Below are 23,246 nucleotides of genomic sequence, written 5' to 3'. Positions count from 1 at the left end.
TTATTTACAGTTCAAAGCTGGTATATTACAGAAAGACATCTTGCCTCTGCCGGAGCAGAAAATGCATCCTCTCTCCTCGACAGCTCGGAGAGAATCACACAGTGAAACTGCAAAGTACAGTGAAAAACAGGAAACCAGTGTACGTCACATCCAGTCTCCCTTTCCCGTGAGAAACTCCAACAGTACAGACTGTGGAATGTAAACACCTGTCTCGTGACAAGCCCTTTCGCTGCACAGTGAAAGAAAGCAGAAACCAACAGAAAAATGGGCAGCATCCGGCTGAAAGCACCCATTCCAGAGGTCTCCCCTTTGCTTCCCTATGAGCCACTTCTCCCCTGGTTCAACGCCAAGGACCCCTGCAGTTGCCCACAGCTCCCTCCTCTGCTTCCCCCCCTTCCTGCTCCCGCCGTCCCCCCCAACCCCTCTCACCTGGGCAGGCCACCGCGAAGCACTGCTGGGCTTGGGCTTCCTCCCCCAGGCAGTGCCGAAGGACGTCGTCCGCCCGCCGGGTGCAGGACCTGCGGCGCACCTGCAGCCCCGTCCCGCAGGAGCGGCTGCATGAGCTCCAGGGGGCCCAGGGGCTCCAGAGGCCGCAGTCCCGCTCGTCCGAGGGCAGCCAGCCAGAGGACTCCGTGCCGTCGGCGCAGTCGGCCAGGCCGTTGCACACCTGGGGGGCAGGGGGGGGGAGAGGGCAGGGGTCACTCGGGGCGTGTCCAGATGCCCTCCAAATTCAGCATCTGCCTGGAAGCTAAACCACGCCTGGTCTTCGCTGAAGATTCGTTCCGATATTTATGATGGTGGTAATGAATTCCACCTATATCCCCGCCTCTCCTCCAAGGAGCTCAAGGCAGCGCATGTGGTTCACTTCTCCATTTTGTGAATCTTTTTTGGGAGGGTGTTATTGGGTTATTGTTTTTATTTTTATTTTATATATTGTGGGGTTTTTTCTGTGAACCACCCTGAGACCTCGGGTATAGGGCGGTATATAAGTCCAATAAATAAATAAATAAAATAAGTAGCCCAAAACAGTAGGATGTCAAAGCTGGTTGGATAATAATAATAATAATAATAATAATAATTTTTAAAAATATATTATTATTTACACCCCACTCATCTGGCTGGGTTTCCCCAGCCACTCTGGGCAGCTCCCAGCAAAATATTAAAAGCACAATAAAGGATCAAACATTAAAAACTTCCCTGGTCTGTTACATCCTTCAACCACTAGTCTCTCTTTCTATGGAAAAGAACCCAAACAAGGTCTGTGGGTCTCCCATAATAATAATAATAATAATAATAATTCAATTTATATACCACCCTTTATCTAAAGATCCTAGGGCACTGTACAGCATTAAGGACACGTTTTACAGAGCATCAATAATAAAAACATAATAAAAATCATAATAACACACAGCATAATAATAAAAAAATTGTTACAGTCCCCACCCCCTATATTCAATGGCCGAAGGCTTAGGTGAAGAGGAATGATTTTGCCTGGTGCCTAAAGACATGTAATGAAGGCACCAGGTGAACCTTCTCTGGAGCAGCAGAATTATTATTAATAATAATAATAATAATATATTATTTGTACCCTGCCCAGCTGGCTGGGTTTCCCCAGCCACTCTGGGCGGCTTCCAACAGAGATTAAAAATACATTAAAACATCAGTCCTTAAAAACTTCCCACAAGCAGGGAGCCACCACAGAAAAGGCCCTATCCTTGTGTTGCCACCCTCCAGACCTCTTGTCAAAATGGGGACATAGAGAGGGGCCTCAGATGAGCGCAAAATCTGGGGAGAGGCAGTCCTTAAGGTATCACAGTCCTGAGCTGTTGGTTCTTTCCCGAAATATTTGAGATCCCTTTTGCAGATGGGAAAGAGAACTGGATGGGTGGCTGGACAGGACCAGGGATTAGGGTAGTGTGAAATGAGACCTTTTAGAGTGGTTGGGGGGAAGAACATCTGGGCAGGGGAGACGGGGTGAAAGGCCCCCCACAGCCCCCAATCGCACCTGTTTAAAGGCAATGCAGGCGCCATCCCCGCAGGAGTACTCCGTACAGGGTCCCGCGGTCTGGTTCCTTTCGCCGGGACGGGCCACGTGGCTCTCTGTGTGGGTCAGAAGGAAAAGCCATGAGCATCACAGGAGGGCCAGCAGAGGAGGAGGAGACCCCACCCGTCCCCAGCCCACTGGGGGGTCAGAAGAAGCCTTCCTTGGCTCTCCTCAGCAGCCGCCCCCACAAGACACACCAGGAGACCCTCGGTCAACTCCTTGGGAAGTGGAACATCTTCTGCGTTGTGTAAGGACATCCGCAGAGCCTGCAGGATCTTGTCCGGAATCTTGGACCCACCAGACCAGACTCTGAGCAGAAGCCCAGGCAAAGGACCCAATATGTGCCAGATTTACGTATAAGCTAAACAAGCTACAGCTTAGGGCCCCACTCTCTTGGGGGCCCCCCAAAAAAATTAAAGGAAAAAAACTGGATGTACATTTCCAAAATTTAAGATAAAAAACAAATAAAATAAAACCTGCATGCAGCAACAGTGTTTTGTGTTGTGTAGGCTCCTATGACGTATGTCATGGGTAGGCAAACTAAGGCACGGGGGCCGGATGCGGCCCAATCGCCTTCTCAATCCAGCCCATGGACCGTCCGGGAATCAGCGTGTTTTTCAATGCGTAGAATGCGTCCTTTTATTTCAAATGCATCTCTGGGTTATTTGTGGGGCATAGGAATTCGTTCATTATTTTTTTCAAAATATAGTCCGGTCCCCCACAAGGTCTGAAGGACAGTGGACCAGCCCCCTGCTGAAAAAGTTTGCTGACCCCTGATGTAAGTCATGGGCCCCGCCTGCTAGCCTGCTCCCTGGTTTGCTCATTTTTCTATATAGGGTGCCTACATTCTGCATGTGCAAATGGCTTTAGATACTTATTAGGTCCATAAATGACCATATAGCATATAGTCAACACAAGAAAACAACGACAATTTGTTGTTGACAAAGGACAGCTGGACATCAAAAGGGCTCCATTACCTTCAGTAGCTGAGGGCCGCATCAAACCTAAATCTGGCCCTGGACCCTATGCCAACACCGCACTTCCAATTTGTGATTCCTAGGAACCGGTCTTCAGGGACAAATCATCTCTGATTATGAAGGTACAACATCAGCCCTGGAAAACCGTGTGATCGTTCCACTCAGTTGCACATGAAAATAACCTATGCGCACGAGTGACGTCCAGCAGGCAGGATAAACAGGGCTTGGCTTGTTTATTTCGTTGCTATTTTGTTAATGTTGGTAATACAGTGGTACCTCGGGTTACATACGCTTCAGGTTACAGGCTCCGCTAACCCAGAAATAGTGCTTCAGGTTAAGAACTTTGCTTCAGGAGGAGAACAGAAATCGTGCAGCTGCGGCGCGGGAGCAGCAGGAGGTCCCATTAGCTAAAGTGGTGCTTCAGGTTAAGAACAGTTTCAGGTTAAGAACAGACCTCCAGAACAAATTATGTTCTTAACCTGAGGTACCACTGTATTGTTTATAGACATGAATGCTGTCGTGCTTTGGGAATCCTATAACATGATTTTTGGTGTAACTGTGATGCTTATTTTTTAGTTGTTTTGTTAATAGCGTTACACAGATGGTAATTGTTTCGTTTACGATTGTTTCACTGATGATTTGTTAAGTATTCTATACAATTTATGCTGTATTCATGATGTTTCGTTCTGGTTTTTTGATCTTTTGCTTGTAAGCCGTTTTGGGATTTATTTGAATAAAAAGCAGCATAGAAACAGAAAACAAACAAAGAAACAAATAAAATGAAAACCACTTGAGCTGCTGGGCATGCAGTTGTGTCTGCTCATTCACTCTACCTTGCTTTGGATTTTGCAACCCTGGAAATACATTTGCCAGAAACAGAAGTGGCCGAGGGCGAATGTGGGAGGGGGGCAACAAGGGGAGAGACAAGGCAGACAACAAATTGGGGAAGGGGAGGGAGGACTGGGAATTGCTTAACACGCCCAGGCCCCTCCCACACTCCCAGAAACCTCTGCCTGAACGTCTTCAAACAGTTTCTCACGAGGACTAGAAGCTTGCTTGCAAAACTGGACTGATTTTTACGCAGGAGGTAGCTCTAGCGCATCGGATGGCCAGCAAAGCCCCTCTCCTCCTTCCCGGCCAGAGAAGGAAGCAAGAGTCTCAAATCTGGGCAAGGATATTGTGAGAGGGTCCCGTTCCAGCTGCCCGCCAGGCGAGGGCCACCGGAGGCTCCTTACCGCAGGCCATCTCGTCTTCTCCCTGGGGGCAGTCTGGGGAGCCGTCACACACCCGGGAAAGATTGATGCACATGCGGTTGTCGCAGATGAAGAAGCCGGGACAGGGCGGGATCTGCGTAGAGCCTGCGCCAGGAAGGAGAAAGGAGGGTTATTCCCAGGGAGACAGGATGAGATGGGCACCTGAGATGCCTCCACAGGTCTCTTACGAGAGGCTGAGGGTGGTTCCTCATTTCCCCCACCTTACAGCCCCTTCTCCACATTGAAACTGAATTGAATTGAAATACTTTATTGTCACTTGTACAACTTGTTTACAGTGAGATTACATGAGCACCCCCCACTCAGCTCTCTTAGTCTTAATTCCCCTCGTTTACTGACGCACACGCACCAAACCGAAAGTCAGTTGCCCTGTTGTTATCTTTTCATTCAGCAGCCTAACAGCCCACAATAGAAGCTGTTCTTCACCCTGTTGGCGTGACTAATCCTGCTTCTATATCTTCTGCCCAAGGGCAGGAGATCAAGAAAGTGCTGGCCAGGTTGTGAATCATCCCTGAGAATTTTCCTCACTCTCCAGAGGCAACCTTCTTCTGCTATTTCATCCAGCGGATTCACGGGACAGCATATAATATCTTATGCTGTATTCACCACCCTCTGTAGGCACTTCCTATCAGATGATGTCAAACCAGCGTCCCACACCGTGATGCAGTAGGAAAGGACACTTTCTATTGTGGACTGGTAGAAGGAGATCATCAGATGTTGATTGACATCGTTCTTCCGCAATACTCGGAGGAGATGGAGTCTCTGTTGGGCTTTCTTAGCCACCTGGGTTGTATTGATTTTCCAACTAAGGTCCTCACTGATATAAACTCCTAGGAACTTAAAGGAAGAGACTCTCTCCACACAGTGGGGCAAATTGTCCTCTCTTCCTCCGAAAGTCCAACACCATCTCCTTTGTCTTGCTGGTATTAAGGTGCAAGTTGTTCCCTAGGCACCATGGAGATATTTTTTGGACCTCCCCTCTAGACGCTGATTCATCACCACCTGTTACTAAACCCATTATGGTGGTGTCATCTGCAAACTTAATAATTGCAGTAGACAGATCAGATGATACACAATTATATGTAAACAATGAATTCAGGTAGGGACTTAGCACACATCCCTGTGGTGAGCTAGTGCTGATTTTTAAGGAATTAGATGTTACATGTCCAGTCCTCACATCAGTTCTTTTTAAGAAAAAAAACCCACAGGAAAAGTCGCCAGCGAACTCCTGACATACACATGCTCGCATGCCATTTCCCCTAACGTGCACATTTTCACACATCAATTCCCCCCCACAATTCTGTTAATTGAAATTTTGTTGAATTCGTAGCCCATCTTCCCTCCTGGAGGAGCCCAGAGAGGCAAGTGGATCCACAATGTCAACCTTTAAAACATTCTGAAAACAATTTCAGCTAAACCATCCTAAAAAACACTTGCAGTGACAAACATTATTTCATTATGCCTGGGAATAATATTTGAAGGCTATTTGTACTAACCTGCGCATTGATAGGCGCACCGCATTCCAAAATTTGGGAGGTTTTCAGAGGAGGGCTGTGTTTCGCTTCGCAAATTGTTCCAGAAAGGGTGAATTTGAAAGGGTTGCCTCTCCATGTGAACTGGAAGGAATTTCTTCCCCATCGCCAGTTGACGGGGCCTCATTCCCACAGTCTAGACTTCAGTTTAAGCTCAGTGGCTTTTTTGGAGGGGGGGCCTAAAACTCATCCCCAGTGCCCCCCTCCCTATCCTATAAAAAGCCTTATTTAAAACAACAGTTTGCACTACCCACTAAGGAAGGTAACAACATCGTAAAATTCAAAAGAACAATTAATTGCACATTTATTCAAAACCCAATTATAGCTACTTAGTTTGATCAGTTCAACAAAGCAGATGGACTTGATCAGAGCAGGAGACTTTTAATCTCAGGGCTGTGGGTTCAAGCCCCACATTGGATGAAAGATTCCTGCATTGCAGGGGGCTGGACTAGATTACTCCCGGGGTCCCTTCCCACTCTACCATTCTATGTTTCTATGATCCAGCGAAACCAGCCTTAGCCTTTTGGTGCCCAGCTCCAAATTAGCTCTGGTGTGTGCCCTAGAGGCAGGGCAAGTTGGAATCATAGACTTGTAGTGTTGGAATGGTCCCCTGAAGGTTCTCTAGTCTGACCCCGGCCACGCAGGAATTGTCCACCCAGCCCTTCTCGCCGTCTGCGGAGAGCCCCGGTCGTGGGGTCAGGATCTGCTCACCGCAGGTGTCGACGCTTTCGTCTGAGTGGTCCTGGCAGTGGGGGGTGCCGTCGCACAGCCGGCTGTAGTGGATGCACTCTGCTCCATGGGCACAGGGGAACTGGTCCAGACCGCAGGTGCGGTTGCACTGGAGCTCGTCGCTGGCGTCCAGGCAGTCGGCTTCGTTGTCGCACACCCAGCCGCGCGGCTGGCACTCCCCGCTGTGGCAGTGGAACTCGTAGCGGCCGCAGGGTGGCGCTGCGGAGAGGGCAGAACGAGAGAGAGGGAGAAGGGGAGAGAGAAGGAAAGAGGTCAAGAAGTCCAGAGCAAGGCTCCAGACTGAGGCAGCCACCTCAGGCAGCAGAAGCCCAAGGGCAGGTGTCCCATGGGTGCCCTGCCCTCCCCGCCACCTTCACCTCTGAAATCTCACGAGATCTCGCAAGATCTGCTGTTATTGCAAGGGCCACCAAGCAACCCAAATAGTAGAGACTTCAGTGCAGGGAGATGACGCATTGCCATTTCACCCCTGCTTGGGAGAAAAATTCTCCCCAGGGATCCTGTCAAGGACTGGCTGGACACTGGAGATTGGAGGCTGGCTTAGAAAAAGGGATCAGTGATCTGGGGGAGCCTGTAACAGTCAGGAGACGAGAATCAGAGTCAGGAGAGTGAGAGCAGGATTGGAAGGTGAAGCAGAGGTGCAGGAAGAGGGAGAGAGAGGTCAGGGTGCTGTAGAGCCCAGGGCTTCCCTGTGTCTCCTCTTCCTGCCCCACTGTCTCCCAGGACCAGAAGAGGAGTGAAGAGGGAAGAGCAGACGCAGCTTGCACAAAGGCTTTGTCTTTGCCTGCTCATGCCAGCCTGGGCACACAAGCTGAGGTCAAGGCCTCTCTGTTTCGGCAACGACCTCAATGGGTAGCTGAGAGACGTAGGACTGGTGGACATGCCTCTCCCTAACTGGTAAGAGCTCTTGGGAACTCTAGATCAAAACATGGGGGCTGACGACAGCTGTGTGAGGGCAGCCTTGGCCTTCCCACTAGGCAGCGCTACTCAGCACCGGGAAGGAGCTCTGGGTTTTCTGGGTTTCATGGAGCCTGCTTACCCAGAGTCCTGTTCCCGGGGGACGGGTGAGTCGCAGGAAGACTGGGGGGCACAGTGGCTGCCGGAGGTGTGGTCGGGGGCGCCGGGCAGTGTGGTGGCTTCTCATCGGCGCCTTCGGCACAGTCACGCATGCCGTCGCACACCTGGGAGCGGCTCACGCAAGCGCCATCCGGACAAGGTAGCTGCCCAGGAGCACACGTCACACGGCCTGCGGGGGGAGGAGGGTACGGTGAAGACCAGCCCACCATTCGCTCATTCTAGTGCCTTCCTTCATTTCTCAGGAGGCTTAGTTTGGTCAGAATCAAGTCTACCCTTCCAGAGTTAATGCTAAATACATTGCTTCTGGTGGAAATTTGTGTTCTGGGCTTTTTAGACTTGTCTACCCATGTACTATCTGAAACGTCACCTCCATCTTCTCTTATAAACGCCACCTCCATCTCCTCAAAAGATTCCATCAACGGCGTCTCCAAAAATTCTTACACATCACTTGAGAAGACAGGCGAACTAATGCCAGTGTACTGGAAGAAGCAAAGATCACCTGTGTTGAAGCGATGATTCTTCAACATCAACTTTGTTGGACTGGTCATAATAATAATAATAATAATAATAATAATTTTTTATTTGTACCTCGCCCTCACCGGCCGGAGCTGGGCTCAGGGCAGCTAACATCATAAAACTAACACAGTTGTGCGGAAGCCTGATGATCGCCTTCCAAAGGAACTCCTCTACTCCGAACTTCAAAATGGAAAGCGTAATGCTGGCGGTCAACAAAAGAGGTTTAAAGACTCTCTCAAGGCCAATCTAAAAAAATGTAGTATAAACACTGACATTGGGAAATATTGGCCTGCGAGTGCTCCAGTTGGAGAACAGCCTTTGCCAAAGGTGTCATGGGCTTTGAAGATGCTCGAACTCAGGACGCAAGGGAGAAACGTGCTAAGAGGAAGGCACGCTTGGCAAATCCACACCGTGATCAACTCCCACCTGGAACCAATGTCCCCACTGTGGAAGGACGTGTGGATCCAGAATTGGCCTCCACAGTCCCTTACGGACTCATTGTTAAAACCGTGTTTTTGGAAGACAATCTTACTCGGCTACGAGGGATCGCCAAAGAAGACTACCTGAAACCCAAGGGGCATATTGGTTGCCAGATGTGAAATATATTGGCGCTATTTTCAGCTCCCCCATCCCACTAAGTGGGACCGCGATGGCTCTGCTCAGCCTCCATAGTCGAAGGCTGCAATGCTGCTGACTGCATGAACACTTCTTCAGATACACAGTGCGCATGCACACGAAAGCTCATACCAATAACAAACTTAGTTCGTCTCAAAGGTGCTACTGGAAGGAATTTTTTTATTTTAGTTCAGATCAGGAAACTGAAAATACTCAGGCCGGATATGGTGGGAGAAGATCTGGAGGGAAGGAAAGGCAAACCATAAGCCTGCAAGAAACATCTGAATCGCATTGGCCGTCTTGATAAGCCTGGATTGCAGCTCAGCGCTGCTGGAAAGCCCCCCAAGACTACCAAAGACGCTTGACAGGACCTTGTAAACCTTCAGTGCAGAACATCAAAACCTTCGGAGTCCGCCTAGCGCAGCATTCCCTGCACAGACTGGCAGTGCCTCTCCAGGGTTTGGGGGTCCAGGGGTCTGTCCCAGCTGTAACTGGAGGGGACACTGGGTGTGTGTGGATGGGAGCTGGGACCTTCTGCATGCGAAGCAGCTGCCCCGCCATCGACCTACGGGGGATGACCGCTCTCACCTGGGCAGAAAGCTTCATCCACTCCGGCGGGACAGTCCTGCTTCCCGTCACAAAGCAGAGCTTGGGGCAGGCACTGGCCGTCGGGGCACTGGAACTCCCCAGCCGGACACACGCAGCCGCTCTCGTCGCTGAAGTCTCCGCAGTCGTCGTGCCGGTCGCAGCGGTGGAGGTACGGCAAGCAGCGCCCCATTGCGCAGCGGAACTCGCTCGGCCCACAGGGGGGCCCACAGCCTGAGAAGGGGTTGTTTTATTGTTTATTATTAATTCTGCAATTTACATGCCGCCCTTTATCTGAAGAGGTACAACATTAAAAGCATAATTTACACAGCATAATAAGAAAAGACAAATTAAAAAATCACAGGTAAAAATCGTAATAGCAGTCCCACTCCAACACACTTTTAAAAGGCCATGGATTGTATTATGGCTGAAGGCCTGGTTAAAGAGGAACATATTTGCCTGGAGCCTAAAGGTATATAACGCCACCCTGGGGAGAGTGTTCCATAGATGGGGAGCCACTGCAGAAAAGGCCCCGTTCTCAAGTTGCCACTCTGCAGACTTCATGGTAGAGGCACAAGGAGAAGGGCCTCTGATGATGAACGCAGATTTTGGGATGGTTTATATGGGGAGAGGCAGTCCTTGAGGCATTGCAGTCCTGAGCCATTTAAGGCTTTATAGGTCAAAACCAACACTTTGAATTGGGCCCAGAAGCTCATTGGCAGGCCAGGATCAGTGTAATATGCTCAAACTGTCTTGCTTCAGTGAGCAACTTGGTTGCCCAATTCTGCACTAGCTGAAGTTTCTAAACAGTCTTCAGAGGCAGCCCCACGCATCACACGGTGCAGTAATCTATCCTAGAGGTCAACAGAGCATCAACAATGGAAGTTAGACTGCCCTTGTCCAGACGGGGTGCAGCTGATGGAAGGTGCTCCGGGCCACTGAGGCCACCCGATCCTCGAGCGACAGCAAAGGATCCAGCAATATCCCTGAGTTATGTACCAGCTCCTTAAGAAGGAGTGCAACCCCGTTCAGAGCAGGTGACCTCCCAGACATCTCATCTGGGGAACCACCCACTATCTGGTTGAGAGGGGACACACCAGGACCTCTGTGGGCTGCCAAACTCCGCCAACCACCCACAAAATCTGCCAAACACCACCACAATCGCTCCCTCCAAACCTCCTTTCTCAAACTCCAACTCTCCACTGGCCTCAAAGGTCAGTGCAAAAGTTCATGAGGTTGCTAGCTTTTCCCTTTTTGTGCCATTTTTGCAGCTTTCCTGCTCTTTTGGGGCCATTTTTGCCCTTTCTGCAGTTTAAATCAATTTACTTAATTATTTCCCAGCGCCGCACATGCACAAGAGTCGAAGACGTCTAAGTGGAGAGACACCTGCATACCCATTTTTATGCACACCTTACTCCAGAGAGAATTCCACTTGCCCCCCAGGTCAGCTGGTAATCTCTCCCTCCGCCCCCCCCCATTTCAGCTGCTCTGAGTGCCTCCCTTTGCTCTGCGCTCACCGGCCTCGTCTGAATGATCCGCAAAGCCGCAGTCCAGTTCCCCGTCACAGAGATGCTCACGGGGGATGCAACGCCCGTTGGCACAGCGGAACTCCTGCAGGGCACAGGCAGGCAGCGGGCAGTCCCTCTCGTCCGAGCCATCCAGGCAGTCTGCAGTTCCGTCGCAGCGATATCCCCAGGGCACACACTGCCCGCTGGCGCACTGGTACTGGTGAGGGGCGCAGCTCAAGGTGCAGAACTCGTCTGAGCCGTCCCCACAGTCGTCCTCGTTGTCGCATGCCCAGGCGCTGGGCACGCAGCGCCCGCCTGTGTGGCAGGCGAACTCTGTCTCGGCGCAGCGGGGCGATGTGGTGCAAGGTTCTAGGGGGGTGACGCACTGCCACAAGCCGGCCTCACAGGAGCTGCAGAAGGGAGAAGTGTCAGAAAGAGCGGGATGGGTGTGAGGTGGGCACTGGGGCCGTCTGAGGCTCAGTGCAGTGCCACAAGGAGAGGTCATGGCACGACAGCTACAGCCATTCCTGGAAAGGGAAAAGTTGGCCACAGTAGTTCACGCACTGCTTAGTGCAGGACTGGGCTGCCTTAATGTGCTCTTTGCGGGGCTTCCTTTACAAAATATATTTACACAGATCTAAATAAAATATATACAGTGGTACCTCCAGTTGTGAACAGGTTCCATTCTGGAGGTCTGGCTGTATCCCGAAGTTTTTGCAACCAGAGGACCACTTCTGAGCATGCGCAAGCAGTGAAACACTTCCAGGTTTGCTGCTTTCGCAACCCGAAGTTTATGTTACCCGAGGGTAATATAACCCGAGGTTCCACTGTATATCAGAGCAGTTTACAACCCCCGGGGTACAGTGCAGAATGAACATCGTGTTGCACTTGTAAAGGTAAAAAAGGTAAAGGACCCCGGATGGTTAAGTCCAGTCAAAGGTGGCCATGGGGTTGCGGCGCTCATCTCGCTTTCAGGCCGAGGGAGCCGGTGTTTGTCCACAGACAGCTTTCCGGGTCATGTGGCCAGCAGGACTAAAGTGCTTCTGGTGCAACGGGACACCATGGTGGAAACCAGAGCACATGGAAACACCGTTTACCTTCTCGCTGGAGCGGTGCCTATTTATCTACTTGCACTGGTGTGCTTTCGAACTGCTAGGTTGGCAGGAGCTGGGACAGAGCAACAGGAGCTCACTCCGTTGCGGGGCTTCGAACCGCCGACCTTCTGATCGGAAAGCCCAAGAGGCTCGGTGGTTTAGACCACAGCGCCACCCTCGTCCTGCTTTTTACACCCCCCTGTAAAAGTGTTGCAGGTCTGAGCAATCTCAGGTGCATTCATGGGTAGGTAGACAATTCTTCCCATCTGCCCTGGTCCAGCCAGCCTTTACGGACTTACCAGTTCCTGCATTCCTGCATCACCAGGGCTCCCAGTGGGAACAGAGTGCCCTCCCAGTAGCAAGGGCACTCGGAGGGGTCGATGCAGTGGCCGCCTGGCAGGGAAGGAACAGCAGAATATCAGAAGAACCCTGTTGAATCGGGCCAAAAGCCCATTGAGTCCGGCAGCCTCTTCTCACCACGGCCGGCCCCAGGTTTGAGTCCTGCAAGCAGGATCTCTTCCCTGAGCAGAGCTCTTTGGGCGGATCTCAACACTTGCGGGAGCACTGACGGGTTGCTGCAGGAATGGTGAAGAGGCATTTCAGTTTGTACCCAGCTGGATAGCCTAGTGGGTAGAGCACGAGACTTGTAGCCTCAGGGTCGTGGGTTAGAGCCCCACATTGGGCAAAAGACTCCTGCATTGCAGGGGTTGGACTAGATGACCCTCGTGGTCCCTTCCAACTCTACCATTCTAGGATTTTCATCCTTCTATCCAGGGACCTCTCATCATGGCTGATGACCAGGGAGGACAGTAGTAGCCGCCCAGAGATGGAAGGATGATAAAGTTCCAACCGGAGAAGAATGGATAATCAAGATGATGGACTAGGCCGAAATGGCAAAATTGACAGGGAGAATCAGAAGCCAATAAGATAATAAATTTAATTAGGAATGGGGGAAAAAATTATAGATTATCTTAAAGAACACAGTTAAAAACATTAACAGGATTAACATTGACGGAAGCCAGCCGTCTCAAATGGTGCTCAGCATAAAATAAAGACACAGAGAGCCAGCAATATTTTCAGGATGGTATGAGCAGCTCCTTTCGAACTTCTCTCCTCCCAGGTATCTTTTATTATCCTTGTTCTCCCCTGTCGCATGGCCGTTTGCCAATGTCTCACGTTACCTACATCCGGTCATGGCTTTTACCCACCCATCGCCATATAAGGTAATTACTGCCCAGAGGGGGAACATAACTCCATATAAGGTTATGCACTTAATACACTGCAAGGCATGGACATGCAGGTCACCGAGGTCAGCGAGGCACCAGGGGGCGCTACAAGCCTTTGCCATGACTTCCTGGCTCCCACATAACATAACACTTGTAATAATTCTGTAGTTATAAATGGAAATTTGAATACAATTTGGACAATATTATAGGATGCAGTATAAAATGAAGTACTATGGAAACCACAGGAGGGTGGAGGGAAGTCCACAGATTCAGGGAAACCTAGATACGTATAAAACTGACTATAATGTATGTAAACGATATTTGTAAAAACTTAAAATAAATAAATAAATATTTAAAAAAGGGAGGACGGAAGCAGCAGTCTAGTGCTGCTCTTCCTGCACACCAGCTGACCCTTTGCAACCTTCTTCAGCACAGGGACCCAACGCCTCTTAGAATAATAGAATTGTCAAGTCGGAAGGGACACCACAAAGGCCATCTAGTCCAACCCCCTTCAATGCAGGAGTCGCAGCAAAAGCATCCATAATAGGCGGTCCTCTGCCCCCCCCCCATCTTACCATGCAGCACTTTGCCCTCCGGGCAGAAGCATCCCTCCACGCAGGAAAGGGCCTCGCTGCTGCAGTGCTCGGCCCCCTCCAGGCCGAAGTTCTTGCAGGTGGGGGGGCAGGCTGGGCCGCAGGCGTCGTACTCCAGCCCGTAGTCACACTGCATGGCTGAGCAGGGAGAGAGGGAAATGCTTGCTTGCTCGCTTACTTACTTATTACAAAAAACAAATAAATCACCAAGCATCAAGTGCTGTTTTGAGAGGCAGGCATGGCCAAACTTGGCCCTCCAGCTGTTTTGGGACGACAACTCCCATCATCCCTAGCTAACAGGATCAGTGGTCAGGGATGGTGGGAGTTGTAGTCCCACAACATCTGGAGGGCCAAGTTTGGCCATACCAAGGGAACTGTCTGGGGAATCCAGGGTGCATTGGTCTCAGAATTCTTATTATTAATATGTACAGTATTAAATTAATATACTGCCCTTCATCCAAATATCACAGGGAGGGTTACAGTATAAAAACACATCAAGTACATAATGTAACAACAGCAACAAAACAATGACCCACAAACACCCTGACACATTTAAAAGGCCAAAGAATAACAACAACAACAACAACAACAACAACAACAATAATAATAATAATTTTTTTATTATTTATACCCTCACCATCTGGCTGGGTTTCCCCAGCCACTCTGGGTGGCTTCCAACAGAACACTAAAATACAATAACCTATTAAACATTAAAAGCTTCCCTAAACAGGGCTGCCTTCAGATGTCTTCTAAAAGTTTGGTAGTTATTTTTCTCTTTGACATCTGGTGGGAGGGCGTTCCACAGGGCGGGTGCCACCACCTAGAAGGCCCTCTGCCTGGTTCCCTGTAACTTGGCTTCTCGTAGCCAAAGGCCTCAGTGAAGAGGAATGCAATGAAGGCGCCAGGCGAGCCTCCCTGGGGAGGGTCTGGTTCCACGAGGTCCTCCAGGGAAAGGAGCAAACTGTAAGACAAGGCTAGCCCTGCTCTCCCCAGCAATTTGTGCACCACTATTAGGGACAGGTTGGATGCAGAGGAATGGGGGGAGGAACCAGCTGGGGAACCCCTCCCCCCAGGGGAAGAAGGATCAGAGCCCACGGAGGGGTGGTGGGACGACAATGAGCGGTCAGAGAGTGTAGACTGGGAGGAGGAGGTGTTGGAAGCTGAAGAGGCTTCAGGGCTTAGTGAGCGGGGAGAGTCTGTGGCAGAGAGAAGTCCAGAATTGGAGGCTGAGGCAGGAGAGGAGGGAGGCCAAGAGGCAGAGATGGGTCTGGCTGGGGAAGAAGCACAGGGTGTCACCTCCTTCTGCTGCAACAAGCTTTCCTCCCCACTTGTCTCCCAGAACCAGAAGAGGGCTGAAAAGGGCTGGGGAGAGGTTGGCTTCATGCAGGTGCAGTCTCCAGTGGCTTGGGGGAAATCCTGGAGAGGAGGGGACTTAGACAATTGGGGGAGGCGGGGACCTTCAGTCTCTGCAGCTGCTTCATGACGGTAAGACCTGCCAGAACTAATACCAGTGTACTGGAAGAAGCAAAGATCACCTGTGTTGAAGCAAAGATTCTTCAACATCCACTTCGTTGGAGTGGTCATGTTGTGCTGATGCCTGATGATCGTCTTCCAAAGCAACTACTCTATTCTGAACTTAAAAATGGAAAGCGTAATGCTGGTGGTCAACAAAAGAGGTTTAAAGACTCTCTCAAGGCTAATCTTAAAAAATGTAATATAAACACTGACAACTGGGAAACACTGGCCTGCGAGTGGGAGAACAGCCTTTACCAAAGGTGTCCTGGGCTTTGAAGACATTCGAACTCAGGACGTAAGGGAGAAACGTGCTAAGAGGAAGGCACAATTGGCAAATCCACACCGTGATCAACTCCTGCCCGGAAACCAATGTCCCCACTGTGGAAGGACGTGTGGGTCCAGAATTGGCCTCCACAGTCACTTACAGACTCACGGTTAAAACAGTGTTTATGGAAGACAATCTTACTCGGCTACGAATGATCACCAAAGAAGCAGCAGCAGCTGTGCTCATTAGGCCTGACACTCCTGTACAATGCATGCTTTTTGTTAATGAAGAGTTCACTCCAACTTGCAAGGTGTGATTGACTGCTGGCTCGCTTCTGTCAGCTGCCAGCTGGTCCAAAGAATGCCAGGTGCATTGCCTAAGAAATATTTTTTTAAAAATTGCCTTGGTTCATGCCAAGTCTTTTCCCTTCTGGGCTGCAGGGTAAGTTGGAAGGTAGAGGCAGCAGCATTCAGACAGTAAGGCCCACTGGCAACAGTGCACAGCTGTTGTGTCACAGCTGGGCAGCAAAGTGGGTGTGCAAGGGGCTTTCCCCACTTCCAGGCTCCCAAACAAAAGCAGTATGACTTACGGCAGAGATCCTGGCTTCTCCAGCGCACAGGAACCCCCCGCTGGCTGCACTCCTCTGCGTAGGTGGCGATGGCGGTGCAGAGACACTCGCAGTCCCCTCCGGAATCACAGCTGGGGGGAGAAGAAAGTCAGGGAGGGGCAGGTAGGCACATGGAGGGGGACAGTAAGGTAAAGGTAAAGGGACCCCTGACCATTAGGTCCAGTCGTGGCCGACTCTGGAGTTGCAGCGCTCATTTTGCTTTATTGGCCGAGGGAGCCGGCGTACAGCTTCCGGGTCATGTGGCCAGCAGGACTAAGCCACTTCTGGCGAACCAGAGCAGCGCACGGAAACACCGTTTACCTTCCCGCCAGAGCGGTACCTATTGATCTACTTGCTCTTTTGTGCTTTCGAACTGCTAGGTTGGCAGAAGCAGGGACCAAGCAAGCAACAGGAGCTCACCCCGTCACGGGGATTCGAACTGCCGACCTTCTGATCAGCAAGTCCTAGGCTCTGTGGTTTAACCCACAGTGCCACCCGCGTCCCAGGGGGACAGTAGAGGGACACAAGAGGGTCTCCTACTCGGGAGCAGCCTCCTAAGAATAGCCCCCCCTCAAGCTCACCAGGTTCTAAATGCATTTTCAAAACTCCCCAAGTTATCATTTCTAAAGCCCCTTGTAGGGGAAGACTCATTCCCTACCCCAATGGCCTCGTATCTGGTTGTGAATCTCCCTGATCACCACCACCACTACCACCAATAATATTTATATACCACTTAATATGCAAACCCCCCCCCAAGCGGTTTACATAAAACATAGTAAGATAAATGAATAGAGGGGGGAAATGTACTATCAATTAGGCTTGCCATGCGTTAGGAAAGTTCCTTACATGTCCTGGTTTTCAGGTGTAAAAACGGCATCGGGGGGGGGGGTTGCAAAACCAGCAAAATGTCGGGGGAAACCCAGATGTATGGGAAAACACAGCAGAAACCGCTCAAAAAGCTTAGAATCACTATTTTTGAGTTGGGTTTATTTAAAAAAAGAGCTGAACAATTTTGGGGTCTTCCTAATAACAGCTCAACAACTGCAGGTGTCAAGGATTTTATGTTTAGAAATATGGCAACCCTATAGAAATATTTAAAACCAAACATTTAAACCCAAAGATACAAAGAAGGACATCAGTAAAAACAGCAACAACAGAGGAGCCCTCAATTAAACATTTTTAATGTTTAATACAGTGGTACCTCTGGTTGCAAATGGGATCTGTTCCGGAGGCCCGTTTGCAGCCTGAAAAGAATGCACCCCACGTCTGTGCATGAGCGGGTCGCGCATGCGCGAGCGGCGAAACCCGGAAGTAACCCGTTCCATTACATCCAGGTCGCCACGAAACGCAACCTGAAAACTCGCAACCTGAAGCAAACGTAACATGGGGTATGACTGTATATCAATAGATTAATATCAAGGTATAACCGCTATATGTCTCGGCAGCCTCCTACCCACAGGCGTCGAAGATGCACCACTCGTAGAACTGCTGGCAGGGGAGTTCCTCATGGCAGGGGGCGAAGAGGTCCTGCAAGAGGACCCCACAGCGCTTCCGGGCCCAGGTCACACGGTGTGAGTTCACCTTGGTGGTGGGAGGGAGAAAGACAGAGGTGAGAGGGGCCGCTGACTTCACCAGAAGCACCTGCTGGATGAGGCCAATGGCCCACCTGGTCCAGCACCCTGTTCTCACAGGGGCTACAGCCAGATGCCTCTTTGGGGAAATCCGAAGCAGGATCCAAGCACAAGAGCCACTCTCTCCTCCTGCGGTTTCTAACAACTGGTGTTGGATTGCTGCCTCCGACTGTGGAGGACAGAGCAGCTTCTTGCTCCTCTTTCCTCTAAACTAAAAAGTCCCAAAGGCTGCAACCATTCTTCATAGGGGATTCACTCCTTCCCCTTGCTCATCTGGGCTGTCCTTCTCTGGTCTTTCCCCCACTCTAGAATACCCTTTATGAGCGAGGTGACCAGGACTGTATGCAGAATTCCAAATGCTGCCGCACTAAAGATCTGCACCTTCTGCAAGCAGCAGCCACAGGTTAAACCTGGCCAACCTCCCCCAGCTCGTCCTCTTATGGTGACATTTCTCTTTCTTGTACAGGAACGCAGTTGCATGCATTTACCTTTCAAGCTCCATGACTGAGTGCTGAGTCCCACCCCCACCCCACCCCCAGTGAAAAGCCGCTCTTTAGCACTCCATCGGAGCAAACTTCAGTTCAGGTTTTCTGCAGGTTGACATTTGTTCCGATGGAGCGCTAGAGAGCGGGTTTTCGTGGGGAAAGCTCTTGAGTTAAAAAGGATGCAGGGACACAGAACTTGAAAGCGTGGACCAGGCCCGTAAAGAGGTAAATGTGGATCAGAGATGGATTTTAACTGGGCACCGATCTGGGCGTACCGTGCAAGGGTGCTCAAAATCCTCGCTGTTGACCTCAGGGCAGAGCAGGCTGACGCGCCAGGAGTTGCCAAAGAGATCTGCTGTGGGCTCCACAATGCCTTGCCGGCTGGTGAAATCGTTCTCAGTGTCCCCATCAAAGTTCCCACACAGGCCTGACATGCGGCCTTGGTACATGGGGTCCACTTTGATGTAGATGCGGGTGCCTGTACAGAGACGGGGAGCAGCTCATTCTCAGCCTCTTGGAGTCAAAATAAAAGGAATACATGCTGACTTATTTTTCAACTTCAGGACTTCCGGTTGGTGCCATCGGCTAATGGCTGAATTCCTCTGACTAAGAGGAATTTGCTCCATGGAAATCGGGTCTGGCCGCCACGGCGAAGGCGGAGACCCTTCAGAAATCACAGGCGGGTGAAGCCTGTGAACGTGGGATTCGGCGGGCACCTTCAGCGCCTCCCCTACTCGTGGGGAAACCCGTTCGCGGGATCCGTAGCGAAGTGGGGTGAGCAGCGCGGTGCTGTGAATCGACTGCTCTTTCCACAGAGTGAAGCCGCAGAGCTGTTGCCGGAGAGCACTGACTTTTTCCTGTGAACAATTGAACTTAAAAAGACACTACCCGTGAGTAGAACAATTGGATTTTAAATATACTATTTAAGAACAACCATATTGGAACTCTTTAAAGGAAGAAATTTGCAATTTGGAATTGTAGCGGGGAGGCATAAACAGGAAGTCTGCCTTCTGCTTTTTGTAGTCAGAACAAAGCAAAGAGGCTGCAAGCTAGAGTCTTGGAGAGCCGACTGGAAAGGATTAAAATCCCAATTTCTAAATTAGAAAACTCCCCCCGGGAAGCAGGAGAAGAGGGGGGAGAAGCTTTGGACTTTTCATACCTGCGAGAGAGAGGGAAGGAAACTAAAACTTCACTGCTCAGACCCTGGGAACGGGCTGCAAATAGACAATAAGGCTGCCGTATTGGAATGCGCTCTGACTGCTAGCTGTCAAAAGAGAGATACAATTCTGCTCAATTGTTTCTAACTGCCCTTCTGACTCTTTAAGGGGGAGAAAAAGCAACGGAAAATTGAAACTAAATTTCTTTTTTGAGCTACGTTTAAAAAGGAGTTATTTTGGATAATTATAAGTACAGATTGCAACTGTTTCCCCCTAGAGGTAGTAGTGGAAACTGTTGTAAGAGCCGGGCCAGGGGAATTTTCCATTAGAAAGGTAAAATTGTCTGACTGTGGGAGTGACCTTGGACTTTTTGAGTGTTATGGCAAATGGGAAAGAGAAAGTAGATTTATCAACAACGCGATCTGGGAGGCCTTGGCAGCAAAGAGCGTCAGCATCTGGTCCTTCTGTACCATCTGCAGCTGTGCCAACTCAATCTAAACAAAGAGGAATGTCGTCAGAAGAGGCTTCAGCTGCAGTGCTGGGTAAAATAAATGAATCTTTGGAAAAACTCAGCAGGAAAGTAGATGAGACAAATATAAAAGTTGATGCATCTAATGCAAAGGTGGATGCCGCAAATGCCAAAATTGACATCAATACAGAAAGTATAAATAATCTGGGACAAAAGGTGAATACTAATATAGAAGCAATACAGAAATTGATACAGGAGTCTGCCTCGACCCGTCAAATTGCAGAGGAAGCAAAGGGAAAAGTGGAAGTTGTGGAAGCCAAAGTAACACAACTGGAAACAAAGAGAGTTCCAGATATTCAGAGACAGGTTGAGGATCACAGGCTGATTCTTTCTATGGTTGAGCTTAAGGAAAAGCAGACGAACTTGAGAATTAGAGGTGAACCTGAATTGGAGAAAAACACTTTTATAGAATTTCTTACGCAGGAATTTGCAGAGTTTTGGAAGTTGGACTTGGAACAAGGAGGAGTGAAAATCGTGAGTGCCTTTAGGCTTGGAAGAGGAGGGAAGAAGAATAGAGTAAGAGACTGTTTGATTACCCTCCGATCTAAAGAGGAGAGAGATAAAATTTTGGGCTGGCACTTTCAGAAGCCCTTGGGAATATTGCAGTCAAGAGTGGAAATATTTAAAGATATCCCGAAATATCTTTTGGACCTTAGGGCCAATTACGGAGATTTGGTTGCTCTGCTGAGAAGGAACAGTATCATCTTTAGGTGGGAATTTCCTCAAGGCCTATCCTTCAGTTTTAAAGGAAGAAAAATAAAAATAAGATCAGTTGAAGATAAAGACAAATTTTTGAGTACCCACGAAGAGGATTTACAGAAGGGACTTGGAAAAGAACCAGGAGTACTGGACAGAAGATCACCAGACAGACTACTAGAGCAAGGAGTACTGGACAAAAGATCACCTATACTGGACTTAGCAAAGTTAAATTTTGGATTGGACTTCCCAGCGAAAGGGATACCAGCACCACCGTCAGAACAAGAAGCACTGGGCGCAGTTGGAGGTGACTTAATTAATTACATTATGGCACTGCAAATATTAAGCTGGAACATTAATGGGATGAATTCCCCTGAGAAGAGACAAAGAGTCTTTCATGTATTAAAAAAGGAACAATTGGACTTGATTTGCTTACAAGAAACACATGTGATAAGGCTACATAGGAAATTACTGGTAAATAAAAGATTGGGACAAGAATTTATTTCATCAGACAAAGTAAAAAAAAGAGGAGTAGTACTTTATGCAAAGGAGAGCCTATCACTGAAATTTCTTTTTAAAGATGACCAAGGAAGATTTGTAGCAATTGAAATCCAATCGCAAGGAGAGAAGTTTTTGATATTAGGTATTTATGCACCAAATGAGGGAAAATCGGAATTCTTTAAGAAGCTACATGAGACTCTGATGGACTATATGGATTACAATATGATCTTGATGGGGGATATGAATGGCGTAGTGTCTACAAATATGGATAAAGCACAGAGACAGGTAGTTACTAAGGATGGCAGATTGCCAAAGACTTTCTTTGACATGACTGACAATATGGACTTAGTTGACATTTGGAGAATTAAAAACCCTTTGGGAAGAGAGGGAACCTTCTTCTCTGAGGCCAAAATGACATGGACAAGAATTGACCAAAATTGGGTAACTAGAGGACTGGCTCCAAAAACTAGAAAGGTGGAAATATGCCCGAAAACTTGCTCCGACCATAATGCTGTAAAGATGGAACTGAAACTAACACCAACTGGTTCCTTCAGATGGAGGATGAATGACACATTGTTTAGGAACTAAGAAGTGACTAAGAAGGCCCAAAAAACTCTGAGAGACTATTTTGAGATAAATATGAACACCACTGTAGAAAAAAGAGTAATCTGGGACGCAAGCAAAGCCGTTATGAGAGGGTTTTTGATACAACAGAATGCGATTCAAAAGAGAGTCCAAAATGAGAAGAAAGATAAAATACTGGAGAAAATAAAAGAAGGAGAGAAGAAACTGAGAGTGAAACCAAAGTCGCAGGAGATTTTGAAAGAGATAAAGTTATACCAAGTACAATATATGAAAATGATGAACCAGGAAATAGAATGGAAAATTAAACAGATGAGACAAAAGACATTTGAATCGGCAAACAAATGTGGAAAACTGCTGGCTTGGCAAATGAAAAAAAGACAAAAACTTAACACTATTACAAATTTGGAAGTAGAAGGGAAAAATATACAGAATCCAGTGGAGATTAGAAAGTGTTTTCAGAGGTATTTTAAACAACTATATACACAGGAAACTCAGAAACAAATGGATATTGACTGTTTTTTGAAAACAAATGGATTACAAAAAATCTCTCAAGAAAATAAGCTAATGTTGAACTACAAAATAACGGAGCAAGAGATAGAGGGGGCCATCCAGAATATGCAATTGGGTAAATCTCCAGGTCCGGATGGACTAACTTCAAGATACTATAGATCCCTGAAAGAATGGATAATACAGCCACTAAAAGAAGTTTGTAATGGAATATTGGAAGGGAAAAAGGCGCCAGAGTCGTGGAAGGAAGCTTACATCACACTTATACCAAAAGTAGAGTCTGAGAAGACACAGCTTAAGAACTACCGCCCCATATCTTTGCTTAATGTGGATTACAAAATTTTTGCAGATATTTTGGCTAAAAGATTAAAAAAGGTATTAGTAGAAGAAATCCATAAAGACCAAGCCGGTTTTCTCCCGGGTAGACACTTGTCTGACAACACGAGGAATATAATTAACATTCTAGAAAAGTTACAAGTGAATATTAATACTAAAGCAGTTTTGATTTTTGTGGATGCGGAGAAAGCCTTTGACAATATTTCTTGGAGTTTTATGAAGAAAAATCTACAGGGGATGGGGGTTGGTCAAGGTTTCGAAAATGGTATAGGTGCAATTTATTCAGAACAAAAGGCTAAATTAATTGTGAACAATGTAGTGACGGAAGAATTTAAGATAGGGAAAGGAACACAACAAGGTTGCCCAATCTCTCCATTGCTTTTTATATCGGTCCTGGAAGTTCTTTTAAACATGATTAGGAGGGACCAAACAGTTAAAGGTATACAAGTTGGAGCTAAACAGTATAAACTGAAAGCATTTGCTGATGATTTGGTATTGACATTACAGGAGCCAGAATCTAGTACCAAAAGAGTACTGGAACTGATCCAAGAATTTGGACAAGTAGCGGGATTTAAGTTGAATAAAATGAAAACTAAAGTTTTAGAGAAAAATTTAACAGTGACGGAGAGAGAAAGGTTTCAGAAGCA

General features: G+C 48.5%; 1 protein-coding gene across 1 annotated transcript in view; it reads right to left on the bottom strand.

Moving 5' to 3' along the window:
• Positions 1-23,246, bottom strand: part of LOC308459762 (SCO-spondin-like) — a 177,099-nt gene that overhangs the window by 109,663 nt on the left and 44,190 nt on the right. Inside the window, exons 23-34 of the mRNA XM_080975383.1 lie at positions 18,564-18,766; positions 17,626-17,753; positions 16,155-16,264; positions 13,768-13,923; positions 12,266-12,359; positions 10,882-11,282; positions 9,368-9,598; positions 7,611-7,817; positions 6,536-6,772; positions 4,257-4,379; positions 2,006-2,100; positions 430-667 (exon numbers count right to left, since the gene is read on the bottom strand). Of these exons, the coding sequence (XP_080831509.1) occupies positions 430-667; positions 2,006-2,100; positions 4,257-4,379; positions 6,536-6,772; positions 7,611-7,817; positions 9,368-9,598; positions 10,882-11,282; positions 12,266-12,359; positions 13,768-13,923; positions 16,155-16,264; positions 17,626-17,753; positions 18,564-18,766 (2,223 nt within the window). The remainder of the gene's footprint in view (positions 1-429; positions 668-2,005; positions 2,101-4,256; positions 4,380-6,535; positions 6,773-7,610; positions 7,818-9,367; positions 9,599-10,881; positions 11,283-12,265; positions 12,360-13,767; positions 13,924-16,154; positions 16,265-17,625; positions 17,754-18,563; positions 18,767-23,246) is intronic.

Source organism: Podarcis pityusensis (assembly GCF_964106645.2).
Source record: "Podarcis pityusensis genome assembly, chromosome: 12".
In the NCBI taxonomy this organism is placed as follows: Eukaryota; Metazoa; Chordata; class Lepidosauria; order Squamata; family Lacertidae; genus Podarcis; species Podarcis pityusensis.
Note: the sequence above shows the minus strand (reverse complement) of the source record. Positions and strands in the feature narration are given on the sequence as shown.